This window comes from Gopherus flavomarginatus, chromosome 7 (genome assembly GCF_025201925.1).
Source record: "Gopherus flavomarginatus isolate rGopFla2 chromosome 7, rGopFla2.mat.asm, whole genome shotgun sequence".
NCBI classification, from domain to species: domain Eukaryota; kingdom Metazoa; phylum Chordata; order Testudines; family Testudinidae; genus Gopherus; species Gopherus flavomarginatus.
Window position 1 is genome coordinate 91,619,605 of NC_066623.1, and position 17,629 is coordinate 91,637,233.

Consider the following 17,629-nt stretch of genomic DNA (forward strand, 5'->3'; position numbering starts at 1 on the left):
AGGGGGGAAATAATACAGTTATTTAGATGGTTGGTAGTGTCCCATCTAAGTTTGCTTCCTCAGTAATCAGAACCATATATAGGTGTTCATAGATATCCAGCACTGATACCCAGAAGGATAGTTGTTTACACTTGTTAGCAATTGATTTTTAGAAGGATGGATAACTCATGGAATGTGCCACTAATGACCAAAAAAGCACTAAAATGACAGTTTTGAAAGCAAAACAAAGACGACAGGAATTAGTGTGATTGTGATTCCATTGGTCCAAGGTAAAAAGAAAAAAAAATACTAGGAAGTTGTCTGCAAGGGGAGGCTTTTTTTCATGTAAGATGCAATCTATTTTCCCGGTAAAAATTAGTAGCTTTTAATTTACAGTAAGAAATAAGAAACATTAGTAATTATATATTTTTCATGAAAAAGATTCTAGTACGGTTATAGAAGAAATTCTTCTGACTCTTACCTCAGCTGCTGAAACAAAGGAGTCTGTTGATGCAATGCTCAGTGTATCTCGCAGACAGAAATCTTCTGCGGAATCCTTCACCGTTATATCGGTATCTTTATCTTAAAAATGCAAAGAAATCAATTTACCAGTTTGTCATTTTCTTTGACAGTCTATTGATTTAGGTACAAGTCTTGAATTTAAATGGCATTTTTTAAGAAGGCCTTCCTTTTAACTTTGTAACAATAAGATGTCACACATCTTTTATATAAAAGTTGTTTAAGCAAATTTTGATATAACGAATGCATGGAAAACTTTACAGCTTTAGTATCACATTTATTTTGTTGAGGTACCTAGAAAGCTACAGCATACAGCTAGAAGAGTAAAAAGTTACCAAACTAAACCCTTACTCTTCTCCCCAACACATAGTATTTTGGGGTTTTTCCCAGTTTTTATTTGCAGGGTTGTTTTAAACACACCAACTTCTTTGGCCATATACGAGACTTCCCATGAAAAAAACAGCAAGAAAGATTCAAAGATGCCTTATGGGTTTTGTCCTCTCAGGCTCTTTTTCTCTCCTCAAACATCTACTACTTCACTAAACTAATTTAAATAATCAACTAAGACTTTAAAACCTTTCAAAATGTCAAATAAAAGCTTTTTTTTTTGTAATCAGGACATGTTATGTGTGGTATCGGTTTTTTTAAAAAAAGTAAGTGAATTTTAACAACTTTTAAAACACCCAATTAGGTACATCCTATGAGCTTCAAAATATAAGAAGCCTAGAAATACTTAATGCATCTTATTACTTCAGGTTTTTATTTCCATTCATTTTTGTAATATTTTAAATATACATATCCTTCACAATTTTTTTAATAATGTGACCAATATTCAGTGTGATCTCAGTTGTACTGATCATTTAAAAAAAGAAAAAGAAAACTATAATTCTAGTTAAACCAGTTGGGGGGTAAGGGGCATTTTTGTTTTTTAAATTATCCCAAATCTGTAGTTTTCCCATTTCACTCAGCTTGGACAGTAACCAGAGTAAAATCAGTTTATTTTCTGGTTCTCATGCTCTTAAAAGGGAACTGCAAGGGAAAATGTAAACCTCCCCCCACCCCTTCTATCTCCCCCCAATGCTCTTCAGTGAAATAAACACACCTAGAAAAATTTCTAGTGGCATTATGATTTTTAAAACCTTCAACAAAGCCTATATTTTCCACTAATATCACATTCTATTAATCTGCAATACAAATCCTTTCATTTGCATTTAACTTTTTTCAGATTTCAACAATTGCTGCATACACTGCCAGCATATATGGTTTTGTTTTCATCATGCAGAAGCACTTTCACAGAAGAATTAGATTCATAAGTCATTTAGTCAAATCTTGGCTTGATGTACTTCATACTGCACTCTCAACAGAGCCACAGGCATTTATCTTGGATTACTTTACCTTCAAACATTACACATGTGTTGCTAAAAAGTCTGTTTTATTTCCAGCAGTCAGCAACAACCAGCTACCCAATGTCATCCAGATCAGTTACTATGGTTATACTTTATAAAAAACACTATTATACAGCAAAGTGGTTGTATGCCAGTTTTACTGGAATGGTCTACTCATCAGTTCAAATGCTACAATCCACATTATCATTTCTGTAATTGTTATAGATTTACAATGGCAACTCAACAATTATGCACGAGATATCAGTAAACTAACAATATTAAACTAAATATCTGTGTTTGAGAAGATCCAAGGAAAACACACCTCTGTCCTGCTATAACACGGTCGTGGGGAGCCAAAAATCCCTACCGCATTATAGCTGAAACTCCGTATATCGGGGTAGGGGCGGCAGGGTTCTGGGGATGATTTAAAGAGCTCCAGACTCCACCTGCTGTAGGGAGCCCCAGGCGCTTTAAATCTCTGGCAAGCACCGCTGCCACAGCCCCGGGATAGCAGCGGCGGGGCTCGAGCGGTGATTTAAAGGGCCCTGGGCTCCCCGCAGCAGCTGGAGCCCCAGACCCTTTAAAGCGCCGCCCGAGCCCCGCTGCTACCACGCTATATGTGAACCCGTGTTATATCACATCGCGTTATAGCAGGGTAGAGATGTATATATTCAAAGTCTGGACAAAAACTCTCTTAGATATTGCTATACTGCATTCAGTCAGTGAGACTGAATCCAACTTTAAACCACAACTTCACTATTATGCATTGTGATGGAGTCCACCGCCTGGAGTGCCATTTGATGTACTGGGGTACCACTAAGGCCATGGCTACACTGGCACTTTACAGCGCTGCAACTTTCGCGCTCAGGGGTGTGAAAAAACACCCACCAAGCGCTGCAAGATACAGCGCTGTAAAGCCTCAGTGTAATCAGTGCCACAGCGCTGGGAGCACAGCTCCCAGCGCTGCAAGCTACACCCGTAAGGGATGTTGTTTACGTGCAGCGCTGGGAGAGCTCTCTCCCAGCGCTGGCGCTCCGACTACACTCACACTTCAAAGTGTGGCCGAGGCAGCGCTTTGAAATTTCAAGTGTAGCCATACCCTGAGACTGCCTGTTCCACCGGCCTCGGCTCCCTAACCCTGTCCTGCTTTGCCAGGCCCTCAAGCCTCCTCCAGCACAGACGCAAGTAGGGACACACTCAGCTGGAGAAAGACAGAGACACTGAGATCAGCTGTGAGTGGGAAAACTCAACTTGGGAATTGTCCAGCACTCACATGCACACTCCCTCTGGAGTGTAAATCCAAAATTGTCTTGTCCTGCACAGAAAACTGTACAGCGTAAGCTCATGACATTCGCTCCTTTCCTCAATGTGGCAGAAGATATGCACAGTTTTTTTATGAATTGCACAAACTGGTTTGTAGAAAACAAAAACAAGCTTATTAACTACAAAGGATAGATTTTAAGTGAATATAAGAGATGGCAAACAGATCAAAGCAGACTGCTGAGCAAACACACAAACTAAGTGTAATACACTAAAAGAAACTGACTACAAGTAGTAATTTCTCACCCTAACTATTGTTTTAAGCAGGTTGCAGAGTTTTTGTAGAAAAACTCTTCTTAATTGCAGCTTAAAACTCCAGATATTCCTTTCACAGGCCAGACACCTTCTTGCTTGGGTCCAGTGCTTTCTTCCCCAGATAAGTCTTAGGTATTTTCAGCAGTCATCTTGGGCGGGGATTCAGTGAAGAACCAACCTAGATTAACTCACTACCCTGCCTTAAATAGGATTTACATATGGCAGGAATCCTGTGTTTCCCATGTTGGTCCCCATTCCCTATTAGTGGAAAAATACTAGCAGGCCAAAATGGGGTCCAGTACCAGGTGACATGATCACATGACCCTGCAGTGTCAAAGCAGCATCCCAGGAAGCTTCTCAGGAAGGTGGGAGATTAAGGAGAACAATAGAACTTTGAAGATGCTAATGGCCCCTTGACTAACCAGCCAGCCTAATTGCATTCTGTTTGGTGGGCATTCCCCAGGTGCATACACTTTTGCAATTGATACATAGTCCATATTGCTAACTTTAGATACAAAAATGATACACACACACAAATAGGAAAATCGTATTCAGTAAATCATAACCTTTCCGATGACAACAACTTAGTCATGCCATATTCATATCACAACAATATCTCTATGAAGAATATGGGGCGCAGTGTCACACACATATTAAAGCAGTGATTGTCAGATACTCTAATTGTTTTCAGCAGTGTGTTCTCTCTCTCTGCTAGCCTATCACTTCTTAAAGATAAGAAGAAAAAACCATTATAACATCCAGGTGGATTGTCCAAGCATCAAGAAACAATCATATATTGTACTGTAAATTGGGGAGCTGAGACAGCAGAGGGCGTGTCTAAACTGGCAAGTTTTGTCACCAAAAACTGCCTTTCAACGACAAAGCAGCAAGAACATACACACTGCAATGGGACTTTTGCCAAGAAAAATGCCCAGTTTTGGTGACAAAAAAAAACTTCCACCCCTACGAGAGACTTGTCTTTTCCCCTTCCTTTATTGTTGACAAAGAGCCAGTATAGACATTGCTGATTGTTTTGTTGACAGAATTGGCTTCCGCCATTATCCCACAATGCCTGCCCTGATTGCTCTGCTCAGTGTTTTGATCTCTGCTGCCCTGCAGGCATGCACTCCAGGAAATATCTGTGTGCTACTCCCTTTGGGGAGCAAACAAAGAGCAAATCATTGGACTGCTCCTGTTCTGCCCTGCGCTAGGAACACAGAAGCAGGCAGACTGCTGTGCTGCTTTGCCATTCCTCAGCACAGAGAGCTCACAGAGCTACTGATGATGCTGCGCTTGCCAGTTGAGGCGGCTGTGGAAGAACTTGGAGAGAATCCCAAGATGCGCACTGATCAGCTCTTCCTTCCCACAACACTGCACTATGGGATACATGTCCAAAGTCCATTGTTCGATGATGGTGTCCCCAACGTGGACATGATCTGTCGACAGAGGGAGCGAGCGTGAACACTCTTTGGTGATATTTGTTGTCAACTTTTGGGTGTCGACATAAGTTTTGTTAACAAAACTTGGAAGGGCAGACAAGCTCAGAAGTTCTCAGACTCAACTGTAGATCACTGGTGGCCTCTAAAGCACTTGCTGAAGGTCTACAGAAAGCAGACTGGTAAAACGATTCTGCCTCCTCCTTATTTCTAGCTCATAATTTGCATTAATACTCTTCTAAAAATACATTAAATGCTTTTTTTCTTTTTTATTACTTTTCCACATAAGCGACTGCTATAGCTGTAATACGGATGTTAAAGGCAGGGCTGCATGTAGATGTAGTTTGGCTGAAGAATTTTCCATGGAATTGATCCTTACTACAGAACTGTGTTCCATAATCTAAACTTTCATTTTAAAAATAGTTTATATCTCTCATAGTTGTTAAAGAAAACCTCTGAATCAGTGGTTCTCAACCAGAGGTACAGGTATCGCGGGAGTACGCAGAGGTCTTCCAGGGGTACGTCAACTCATCTAGATATCTGCCAAGTTTTACAAGAAGCTACATAAAAAGTACCAGCAAAGTCAGTAGAAACTAAAATTTCATGAAGATAATGACTTGTTTATACTGCTCTATATACTATATACTGAAATGTAAGTACAATATTTATATTCCAATCAATTTAGTTTATAATTATATGGTAAAAATGAGAAAGTAAGCAATTTTTCAGTAATAGTGTGCTGTGACATTTGTATATTTAGATTTTGTATGCAAGTCATTTTTAAGTGAAGTGAAACTTGAGCAGGGCTGCCAAAAAAAAAAACCAGAAAGGGAGCACGTGGAGGGCAGTCAAGGCAGCTCACAGGGGGATGAAGGGCAGCACTGCAGCCCGCTCGCAGCTTGGCGAGAGAGGCTCTCTTCTCCGGTCTTGGGGTGCTTCTCCCGGCTGGGCAGGCGGGTGCTGCAGGAGGTGCTGGCTCAGCCTCTCCTTTAAAGGCAGCTCGGCTGGGCCAGGCTCAGAGCAGCGCGGGAGGCGGCGGCCGGTGCAGGCAGCAGGGAGTGGCGCATCCCAGGGAGCCCGGCGGCATGGCAGGATGGCCGGAATGTGCTGCCCCAAGATTGGCCGGAATGCCGCCCCTTACAATGTGCTGCCCCAGGCATGTGCTTTCTCATCTGGTGCCTGGAGCTAGGGTGACCAGATGTCCCAATTTGGGGGTCTTTTTCTTATATAGGTGCCTATTACTCCCAACCCCCATTCCGATTTTTCACATTTGCTGTCTGGTCACCCTACCTGGAGCTGGCCCTGAACTTGGGGTATGCAAGACAAATCAGACTCCTGAAACGGGTATAGTAGTATGAAAAGGTTGAGAACTGCTCTAAATCATGAGCTAACTGCAGCAAGCCAAGTCAGTGTTATCTTCCAGATCTTCCTGAGTCTGTAGACAGACTGTTACAATTGGTCTGAGAGATGTGAACTGCCACATTCACCTCAGTGAGGTGAGCTCTGAAACCTCTGCTGACATTGCAAGCATTAATGTTAACCATTTCACAGCTGATCCCTTTAGCAGAAACATTTAGATAGGGCTCGATTCTCATTTACACAAAGATCTGGGTAAAGCAGCCTTTGTGTAAATAAGAATCAGGTTAGGTCTAACACTAACAAGTTAAGCCAATGTAACCTTTGGTGTAGATGGCACTAGGTTGACAGAAGAATTCAACTCTCGGGGACGTGGATTAACTATAGTGACTGGAGAACCCCTCCTTTTGCTGTAGTGAGTGGCTACACTTACACATCGCCATAGCAGTGCAGCTGCAGCACGGAAGCTGTGCCACTGTAACAGTGTAAGTGTAGATATAGCCTAAGGCAGCATTTCTCAAATGCGGGCACCATGACCACATGCAGCCACCAGGGGCTTTTCTTGTGGCCACAGCTTCCTGGGCTGTGATTTGGGGGGAGGTGAGCAAAGCAGCTGCCCCTCTCCTAGGGCTGCCAGCAGGGGTTCAGCCCTGCACCCCTCCAGAGATACAAACGCTGGAGATGCAGGGAGCTGGTGAATTCTCCACTTGCCCAGGGCGGGAGCAGGCTTTGGTCCCAGAGTTTCAGGCTCCATCCATGTGGCTCCAGCCCCAGGCTCATCACCCCTACCACTGTCCCTTTACCCTGCTGACTCCATGCTCATCTCCCCATCCATAGCTTAATTTGTCCCAGGACTTGCCGGGGCTGAATAAGTCTGCTATGAAAAGTGATATTAACAAACATACAAATATCACTTTTCACAGCAGCAGACTTACTAGCTAACAGGTCTTTAAAAAAAAAAGCAAAGAAAAAAGCAAAAGAAACAGCAGCAAAAAGACAAGGACACGCAAAGCATCTTATTTGTGTTTCATTCTGTTTAGGTCCAGTAATGACTAGAGTAAGGGTAGGCAACCTATGGCACGCAAGCTGATTTTTAGTGGCACTCACACTGCCCGGGTCCTGGCCACCGGTCCAGGGGGCTCTGCATTTTAATTTAATTTTACATGAACCTTTAAAACGTTTTTAAAAGGTATTTACTTTACATACAACAACAATTTAGTAATATATTATAGACTTATAGAAAAAGAGACTTTCTAAAAATGTTAAAATGTATTACTGGTACGCGAAACTTTAAATTAGAATGAATAAATAAAGACTCAGCACACCACTTCTGAAAGGTTGCCGACCCCTGGACTAGAGACAACCATACATTATTTTTATTTGGTGGCACTATGAGGCCATCAAAACATTTGTTGTGGGCACTCCTGGCCTAAGGCCTGCTATATGCTTATCTCATAATCCCATAAGGTCTCCTCTATCTTCTCTGTGGTAAAAGCCCCAAATGCATCTTTACCCGGCTGCCAAAACCTCCTATTAGTCTCTGATGACTAGTATGTAATCATGAGTCAATATAAAAATCTTCAGCACTTCGAAAACTACAAATTTTAATCTTGACATTAAATTACATAGATTATGTATCATCACAACACAGGGGACATTTAATTGATTAAATAGAAACATGTATAAACAGAACTTATTAAAAATGGTTCCTAATGTAAATGAAACAGCCAGAGAATTTTCAGTTTGCTGCACCAAATTCCCATTGATTCTAGAGACTTGGCTGCAGAGTTTAGGCCTGGCTTGCTGTAGCATACATAGGGCTCTGGTTATGGAATTCTGAATGGAAGAGGAAATAGTCTGTGAAACTGTGAATCATGGAAGCAGTGTCACAAGCCAATCTCTCTGTTATAATGGAGTTCATGCTATGGAAAAGTTTTGGGGACCCTTACAAGAGAGAGTGGCGTTACAGTTAAGAGGAGATGAAGGCCGAGTTTAGAAGTTCAAACAATCTTGAACCTTAGTCTTCGTTATGCACACTTTTGAACAGACTATACCACTGGGAACAATAATTTTGCCAAATGATTTATTTGCTTTTCAGACACTGAAGATAAAAAATTGCTAACACACCTACAAACGCTGAAAGTGGAATGTAAGCGTTTTTGAAAATTTTATTTTGAAAACAGTAAGTTTTGTTAAATTACTTTTAAAAAGTTGATCCCTTGGTAAATAACTGTCTACCAGATGTAATATGTTTGAAATTTTACAGCCATTCATTTTTAGGAAGTGTTTTCATGTCTGTCAAAAGTCTTTCAGAGACTTGTTACTAGTTTTATTAGCAATTTACATACCTTTCCTAGATGGTAAGTTATTTGACCTTTTCACAAAAATGCTATTTCTATGTACCAGTTGATTTCCTTTTTTAAAAATATGTACAAACCAACACAAACTGTAATAGCAAGACATGTTATGTGAGTAAAAAGATTTTTGCCCTAACTTTCAGATATAGGCACTGCGGTGGAACCCTCAAGGCAAGCGGAAAAGAGGCCGTCCAAGAAACACCTGGCGACGTGACCTTCAGGCTGATAGCAAAAAAAATGGGCTATACTTGGAACCAGTTAGAACGAATGGCCCAGGATAGAGGACTCTGGAGATCTGTTGTTGGCAGCCCATACCCCGATTGGGGTGACGGGCATGAGTGAGTGAGTGTTTCAGATACAGCCCATTCAAGCTATCCACACTGAGTAGCTGGCATTGGCAATTTAACAAGCTCATCTGCTGACTATCAAAGTCACTCGCAACTTCCAGCCTTCATTGTAGGTTGATGCAACAAAATGTTGCAGCAACACTTTGTGGTAGCCCTCAGCTTTAGTATCCTCAAAGTTGTTATATGTGATGTTGACAGAAAGAGAAGAGCGTAGACTAAGTTACTCTCTAGTACTCCTTGCAAGATAGTTCAGTGACAGCAGAGGTCTCTGGAGATAGTATAAGGGGTAGACTAAAGACCTGAATAGAAGATTTTTGTGATCCTAAAATATGGTATTTAGCACTCAGATAACACAGTGACCCAGATAATTAGAACATGATCTATCCTCCTGGACAAAGAGTAGCTCTATAGTGATGACTGAGGACACATTTTGTTGTAGATATTGTTTCTCTTAATTTTTATTTAAATTCACCTTTTAAAATAAGCTTACGGACTTCAGTAAATAGAAGTTTCTTTGCTAATGCTGTATTACTGTAATATTCCTTCTCTAATGCATGTGTGCGCGTAACTTGGCTGACTTACATTTATAGTAGGAATGAGAATCCTGAATTTTCTGACGTGTGCATGGTTTCAACAATGTATTTTTTAAATTTTTTAGTTTTAAAACACAGAAAATGCATATTCCTGTTACTGTTATTTAGCAAGAATGGCAAATTCATAGGATAACACCAAACCAATTCAAAAGGAAAGTATTAACTACTGAGTGATAGAAAATTAAGTCTTCTGGCAAGTGACATATGACCACTCAAAAATCAGTCTTTACAAACCAAAAAAACCTGCCTGGTCAGATATTCCTGGCTTTCTATTGCTGCTCTTAACCTCCAAAACTCCATCAGCTAAGCAGGTGCTTAACACCTTCAACACACTACAAGAAGGGTACATTCTGAAAATTTTAGGGTAAAAATTAAGTTACAGCTGAAGTGTACACTGTTCAAATGTTACAAGAACATTCCTAGATATGAGAACATGAGAAAAGAGACAGTAGCACAATGAGAGTCTAGGAATGAACAGCTGCTTGAAGAATATATTAACTACAGACCACATTTGCAAGTAAACTAGTCCTAAGTTCTCCAATAGCTTTAGTCTAATATCTTGAAGCAAGTGATGCTAGTTAGTTTATATGCTTCCAACATATTACTATTTCAGAAGCAATAGCTCTTTGGAGATGATATCTTTGTAAAGAGGATGATGTAGAATTAGCAGATGTTCTCATGACAAAAATAATGACTATAAAAGTATATTGATCTTGTCAAAGTGCTCTAAAATTTAAAGTTGACTTAAAACTAGAATAAAGGCTATTGAAAATTCTAAAGAAATGTTATTGTAGAATCTGCCTTATGTCTATGTACTTATATGGTCCTGTAACAGCATGAGCACTTCCATGCTATAACACTGACACATCATACTCTCAAAAGAAAAGGGGCCTGGACTCTTCATGGGTAGCTCTGGCTCCAATTAACAGAGTCCTCTCAACATCCATATGGGTAACAGGTCCCATTATGAGACTGCAAAGTATTTAAAAATATAAACATCTTTCTCAGCCCCCACTCTGTACAAGAAATGGGGAAGAATGGTTCATAAGGTTTTTGGGGATGAGTTTGGGGATGTAATTTTTGTGTATGTATTAGTGAAAGAAGGAACATGTGCGTAAAAAGCTTTCTGCAGGCCAGAAAGATGGAGCTTTGTATCTAGTTCTGAATATCATGAGGCTTGTTGCTATCATCTGTAGTGTCAAGTTGCATAGTTTAAGTCTCTTGCTGAAAGTTCTGTGACTTGAACTCATAATTCTCTCCTCTTGGCTTCTCAGTTTCATAGTTCCAATGGAATATAGTTGCAGTGATAAGTTACAGGGGGTGGGACAGGGGAGCTGATAGGTAACTACAGCCAATCCCTTGGACAACTCTGAAGATTCAGAGACCTTATAATGGACTTTATTCAATGGGAAGCCAGTGCAGAGAGTGGGAGGTGAATACAGAGATTGGAGGAGATGCGCTCACAGTGAAGTATGTGGCTAAGCAGACTGGCTGCTTTGTTTTGTATCAGTCAACTTTCTCATCTGTAGCTTCACACCTAGAAATGAGCTGCAACAATCAAACCTTGAAGTCACAAATGGATTACTTTCAGAGTGGTAGCCATGTTAGTCTGTATCAGCAAAAACAATGAGGAGTCCTTGTGGCACCGTGGAGACTACTTAGCAATTACTGTAACAAGATCCAATTTCAACAGAATGGGGCACAGCATTCTAGCCAGACACAAAATGAAATGGTCTTTATTATCATGGCTCTTTGGGCATCCAATGTCACTTCGAAATCCAAAAAAAATCCGAAAGCTAGCTTTAACTTAATTTACCTTCATCAACAGTCACAATTCAAACACAGCTCCTGGGAATTTTAATCAAGGTGTTAAGTAAATGTTTGGAAAAAATTAATCAGTTCTGTCAAGCAGGAACTGGCTATTGGTGCATTCAAGTTAAAATTGCCAAGATTCACCTATAAACTGGTCAACTTTACTTCAAAAGTCATATCTCCCTGAGAGACGAAGTTTGTGAATCTTCAGTAGACATCCCCTGAAGATGAAGCCATGTAACAATAATCAAAAACAAACAAGGATTTAGCACAGTTACCAACGGGATTATTTTAAGTAACAACTATTATCTGCATGTATTATCTAAATTTTATTTCTCTAAAAGCACATTCCTCACCAGCACAGCATCCCTTTGCAGCCCACCAGAATCTTTAGAGAAAATCTCTAGTCTCCAAGTTATATCCTCCTCACAAATGGTCCATTTAGTTGACAAAGTTCCAATTGTTAGCAGAAAAGAAAGGCAAGAGACTCAAATCTTGCACCCTTGACAGCTGACTCAGCCTGGCTGTCACACCAGTTACCAAATACAGCTACATTCTTCATAGTTTAAAGCTCAAAAAGAAAATCTTATGTTTGAAATTTTGAATTGACGTATAATTACATTTTAGCTCCTTGGACAAATTACCAATATCTACAAAAAAAGATTAAATAACCTAGAAGAAATACTGCTATTTTAATATTTAACCTAAAACTAAAATCTCAAAATAAGACCAAACCACCACAATAGTTTGGCCCATCTCCTTGATTATTCAGAGAACCATATTCAGTAAACAAACCTGATCACACTCCCACATATATTAAATATGAGCTTGTACCTTTTCTTTGTTACTGATTAACTTTATTTGACCTATATAACAAGTTTTATTGAAATTGGTAATTTGTGGTCCATACACAATGAGGCCTTTTAGGGTCTCACTTTTCCTTTGACTGTTTTGAAAATTACATTTGTTTGTTCACAGCTGCACGTTATAAACTTCTACCAATGACTCTCAATAAGGCTTCTTGCTGTTATGGTATATGTATATGTGTGTAACCAATATTTGTGATATTTTCTCTTATGTTTGCATAGTAAATTAATGTCCAGAAGTTAGTCTTGTATGTGTTCAGTGCCATAATCTCTGAATAATAAAATTGTTTATACTATACTGTCTTGAAGTTACTCATGCTGAACTTCTGTGAAGAAGCTCAACGGCAGAACTTAGACAATTATACCTTTCCTTTGCCTCCTGCACGTTTTAAATGTATGGAAGAGTGAGTAGTGGAGCTATTAAAACATATTACAAACAGGAATATTCTTGGAATAACAGCATTTTAGTCATTTGTTGAGTTCAGGCAACACAGTAAATGCTTTGCATTTGTTTGTTTAGTGCCATTAACATTCCACTTTGCTACTCTGTCATCACACAATCAAATTTGGAATTTAACAGTGGTAAACCCAAATTAAGCTGTACTAAACCTCTAAATTAGTTGCTGTCTGACATATTCTTGCACTCCAAGAGGAAGTACATCATAAAATAACTTATTCCGAGTTGCCTCCCAATACCAGTGAGTGAATTCTTAGTCCTGCTTTCAAACTGCCAGCACATTTTTATTTCATAAAAGATCCTGTTCCCTTCACAAGCTTTAAGTCACATTTAAAACATTTATGTAGGTAGACAATGTCCATGTGTTGCTTTTTTCCTGTGCTAGGCACTGAAGCCAACAATCAGTGGGTCCTGTCTGATTTTAGACTAATGTTCTTAAATCCCAATCCAAAAATTCCAGTACATCTACTGAAGAATTTGACTGGCTTTTGGCCATTCCATTTGTTTTGAAGCCTAATAATTCATGTATCATTTGGCTTCTATACTTTAAATTTAATTTGATGAAATAAAGCAGAGATTTGGCATCTGTGTTTGTCTAATTCCTTCACAGTTAATTCAAACAGATTGTCTACATAGTTTATTCTTGTTTCTTCCTTCCCTCTCCGCATTCTGTTTTCCTGTAGCCTAGAAATCATCAAATCTATTTTGGCCACAGCAAACTCTACTTTGGATCCCACGAATACTTAAAAAAAAAAAAAAAAAATCTAGGCTGTCGATTGGGAATTTTGTAACACAGAGTGCCATGATAACTTCCAGATACCACAATCGTCTGATTCAGACGTCACTGCCTTTTCTTAGCTGTTCTTTCATATTTAAAAACAGGCTTTGGAATCCAGTCCCTCCTCTACTTTTGTGCAGAGCTCTTTCTCAGCAATTATGAAGTGATCTGTCTACTCAAGTTCAGTCTGATAGCACGTTAATTAATGTATTCAGATACAGAGCTCACTAAAAAGAAAAAACAGTTTTGGAGGGGAAGAGGGAGGAAGATTAATTACAGGGCTTCCACTCACAGAAACTTTTAATTTCCCCCCTAGGGTTAACTCCCATCCTCCTCCAGTTCCCAGTCTCACTCTCCCGCAAGGGAGGCTCGAGATTTTAGGCAGTGAATCCTTCTCACCAGGCATGAAGTTCAAAGGTCTTCTTATCCCTAAGGCAAGGTACTTAAGCATGCAATGGGACTATTCACATGATTAAAGTTAAGCATTGGCGTAAGTACCTTACTGAATCAGGATATTAATCTGCACTACCTATTATTCCTCTGTTAAGCAGCTCTCTGCCACCTTCCTGGATCTCTGCTGTGCTGCCCCAGGTAGATAAGCAGACAAGGAGGGGAAAAATCAGTAACATAGGCCTGGTCTACACTACAAGTTTAGGTCAAATTTAGGAGCATTATATTGAATTAACCCTGCACTCATCCACACAATGAAGCCATTTTTGTCGACATAAAGGGCTCTTAAAATTGATTTCTGTATTCCTCCCCGACAAGGGGAGTAGCGCTGAAATCAACATTGCCAGTTCGAGTTAGGGTTAGTATGGACGCAATTCGATAGTATTGGCGTCCGGGAGCTATCCCACAATGCACCATTGTGACCACTCTGGACAGCAATCTGAACTCAGATGCACTGCCCAGGCAGACAGGAAAAGCCTCGCGAACTTTTGAATTTCATTTCCTGTTTGCCCAGCATGTAGAACTGATCAGCACAGGTGACCATGCAAAGCTCATCAGCACAGGTGACCATGCCAGAATCGAAAAAGAGCTCCAGCATGGACCAGACGGGAGGTACTGGTTCTGATCGCTGTATGGAGGAGATCAATCCATGCTATTAGAACTCCGTTCCAAAAGACGGAATGCCAATCTCCAAGGCCATGATGGACAGAGGCCACAACAGGGACTTAACACGGTGCCACGTGAATTTTAAGGAGCCGAGACAAGCGTACCAGAAAACCAAAGAATCAAACGGAAGCTCCGGGACAGAGCTGCAGACATGCTGCTTCTGCATTGAACTGCAGGCAATTCTGGGGTGGGGGGCACCACCACTACCTCACCCCTGTCCGTGGACTCTGATAATGGGGTACTCTCAGTCACCATGAGTAAGGATTTTGCCAATGGGGAAGATGAGGAGGACAAGGTTGAGGAGAGCACACAGCACACCGTTCTCCCCAATAGCCAGGATCTTTTTCTCACCCTTACTGAAATACCCTCCCAACGTGGAATCCCGGATCATGAAGCCGTAGAAGGGACTCTGGTGTGAGTACCTTTGTAAATATAAAACATGGCTTAAAAGCAGGCGTTTTTTAATGATTAATTTGCCCTGAGGACTTGGGATGCATTCGTGACCAGTACAGCAACTGGAAAAGTCTGTTAACATGCCTGGGGATGGAGTGGAAATCCTCTAGGGACATCTGATCAAATGAAAATGGATTAATTCCAGACCACTGAAATGGACATATCCGAACCAAAAACATTCTTCTCACACGCAATAAATAGCTAAATATTTTGCTCCCCCCCAAAAAGTTTAATGACAGCTTTTACCCCCTGTTGTCTTTGTTCTAACATAACATGTTTTTATTCTGACTTTCCAGAATGACACATTCGTCCCTGAGCAGAGATTAGAAAAGCTTGAAAAGTGAAAGTTTGAGAAAGTTATAAGTAAAGAAAAAAGCCCTTTAGAATGGAAACATTTAAGCAAGCTCAACTATATATGCAGCTATGCATGTCAGAATGAAAAAATAAATTATATTTTATATATATAAATCAAAATGTCTGCATCATACTGCTGCTAGCTACACACCTGTTGCTATAGTCTGTTGGGGTGATGTAGAGACCAGTAGGGCAGGTGCTTCAGTGGGTATTAACTGCTGTTCATGTTAGTGTCCTATATAGAAGCATCACACAGTCTTAGGCAAGCTTGTCTGGTCACCACACCCACACTGACTAGCTTCAGAAATTAACTGTACTAGAAACATTTAACTAAAGTTAAGTTTTGAAACACTTCAGTCCCCTAGAGTAGAACGAACTTAAAGTAAAAAAGATGGTTACTCACCTTTGTAGCTGTTGTTCTTCGAGATGTGTTGCTCATATCCATTCCAGTTAGGTATGCGTGCGCGCTGCGTGCACGTTCGTCAGAAGATTTTTACCCTAGCAGCACTCGGTGGGTCGGCTGGACGCCCCCTGGAGTGGTGCCGGATATATACCCTGCCGACCCAACCGCCCCTCAGTTCCTTCTTGCCGGCTACTCCAACAGTGGGGAAGGAGGGCGGGTTTGGAATGGATATGAGCAACACATCTCGAAGAACAACAGTTACAAAGGTGAGTAACCGTCTTTTCTTCTTCGAGTGCTTGCTCATATCCATTCCAGTTAGGTGATTCCCAAGCCTTACCTAGGCGGTGGGGTAGGAGTGAGATGTGGCAGAATGCAAAACTGCTGAGCCAAAGGCTGCATCATCTCTTGACTACTGAACCAGAGCATAGTGCGAAGCAAAGGTGTGGACCGAGGACCAGGTAGCTGCGTGACATATTTCCTGGATTGGTACATGAGCCAGGAAGGCGGCAGATGAATCCTGAGCCCTGGTAGAATGTGCGGCGAGAAGGCTCGAGGGAACAAGAGCCAAGTCATAACGAGTGCGGATGCACGCCGTCACCCAAGAGGAGACCCTCTGGGAAGAAACAGGTAGGCCTTTCATTCGGTCTGCCACCGCAACAAAGAGTTGGGGCGATTTACGAAAGGGCTTCGTCTGTTTGATATAAAATGCGAGCGCCCTACGGACATCTAGGGAGTGCAATTGTTGTTCCCGTCGTGATGAGTGTGGCTTCAGCAAGAAGACCGGAAGGAAGATGTCCTGATTGATATGGAAGGCCGATACCACTTTAGGGAGGAACGCTGGGTGTGGTCGCAACTGCACCTTGTCCTTGTGAAACACAGTATACGGTGGGTCCACCGTGAGTGCCCGAAGCTCGGAGACTCGTCTGGCCGATGTAATGGCTACGAGGAAAACTGTCTTCCAGGACAGGTATAGCAGCAAGCAAGTTGCTAACGGCTCGAATGGTGGAGACATAAGTCTGGTTAAGACCAGGTTGAGGTCCCAGGTAGGGGCAGGGCGGCGTACTTGGAGGTATAGGCGCTCCAAGCCCTTGAGGAACCTGGAAACTATAGGGTGTGAAAACACGGAGTGGCCACTCTCCCCGGGGTGGAAGGTAGAAATGGCCGCCAAGTGCACCCTCAAGGATGATACTGCTAGACCCTGCTGTTTGAGAGACCAGAGGTAGTCCAGGATGGCGGGGATCGAGACCTCGATGAGAGTAACATTTTGCATTTCGCACCAGCAGGAAAAATGCCTCCACTTGGCCAGATACGTAGACCGAGTGGAAGGTTTCCTGCTATCCAAGAGTATTTGTTGGACTGAGGCAGAGCAGCTTAACTCTGACTGGCTCAATCACGCAGAAGCCATGCCATGAGGTGAAGGGACTGCAGGTCTGGATGGTGAAGTCTGCCGTGGTCCTGAGTTATGAGATCTGAGTGAAGAGGCAGGGTAACTGGGCTGGCTATCGACAGGTCGAGCAACATGGAGTACCAGTGCTGCCTGGGTCACACTGGGGCGATCATGATCAAGCGAGCTCCGTCCCTGTGGAACTTTAGCAGGACCCTGTGAACCAGCGGGAACGGTGGAAAGGCGTAAAGCAGTTGGTTCGTCCATGGTATCAGGAAACCGTCCGAGATTGAGCCCGGGGAGAGACCTTGGGAGGAGCAGAACATCTGGCATTTCCTGTTCTCGCGGGAAGCGAAGAGGTCTATGCGGAGAAATCCCCACTTCCGGAAAACAGAATGAATATGTCCAGATAGACCGACCACTCGTAAGAGCGGAAGGATCTGCTGAGTAGATCCGCCA

The 17,629-nt window shown here is 41.7% G+C and overlaps 1 protein-coding gene across 4 annotated transcripts in view; it reads right to left on the minus strand.

Moving 5' to 3' along the window:
* Nucleotides 1-17,629, minus strand: part of MIGA1 (mitoguardin 1) — a 67,201-nt gene that overhangs the window by 23,631 nt on the left and 25,941 nt on the right. For all 4 annotated transcript variants that reach the window (XM_050961880.1, XM_050961882.1, XM_050961883.1 and 1 more), the window contains exon 8: nt 461-561. In XM_050961880.1, coding sequence (XP_050817837.1) covers nt 461-561 — 101 coding nt within the window. The remainder of the gene's footprint in view (nt 1-460; nt 562-17,629) is intronic.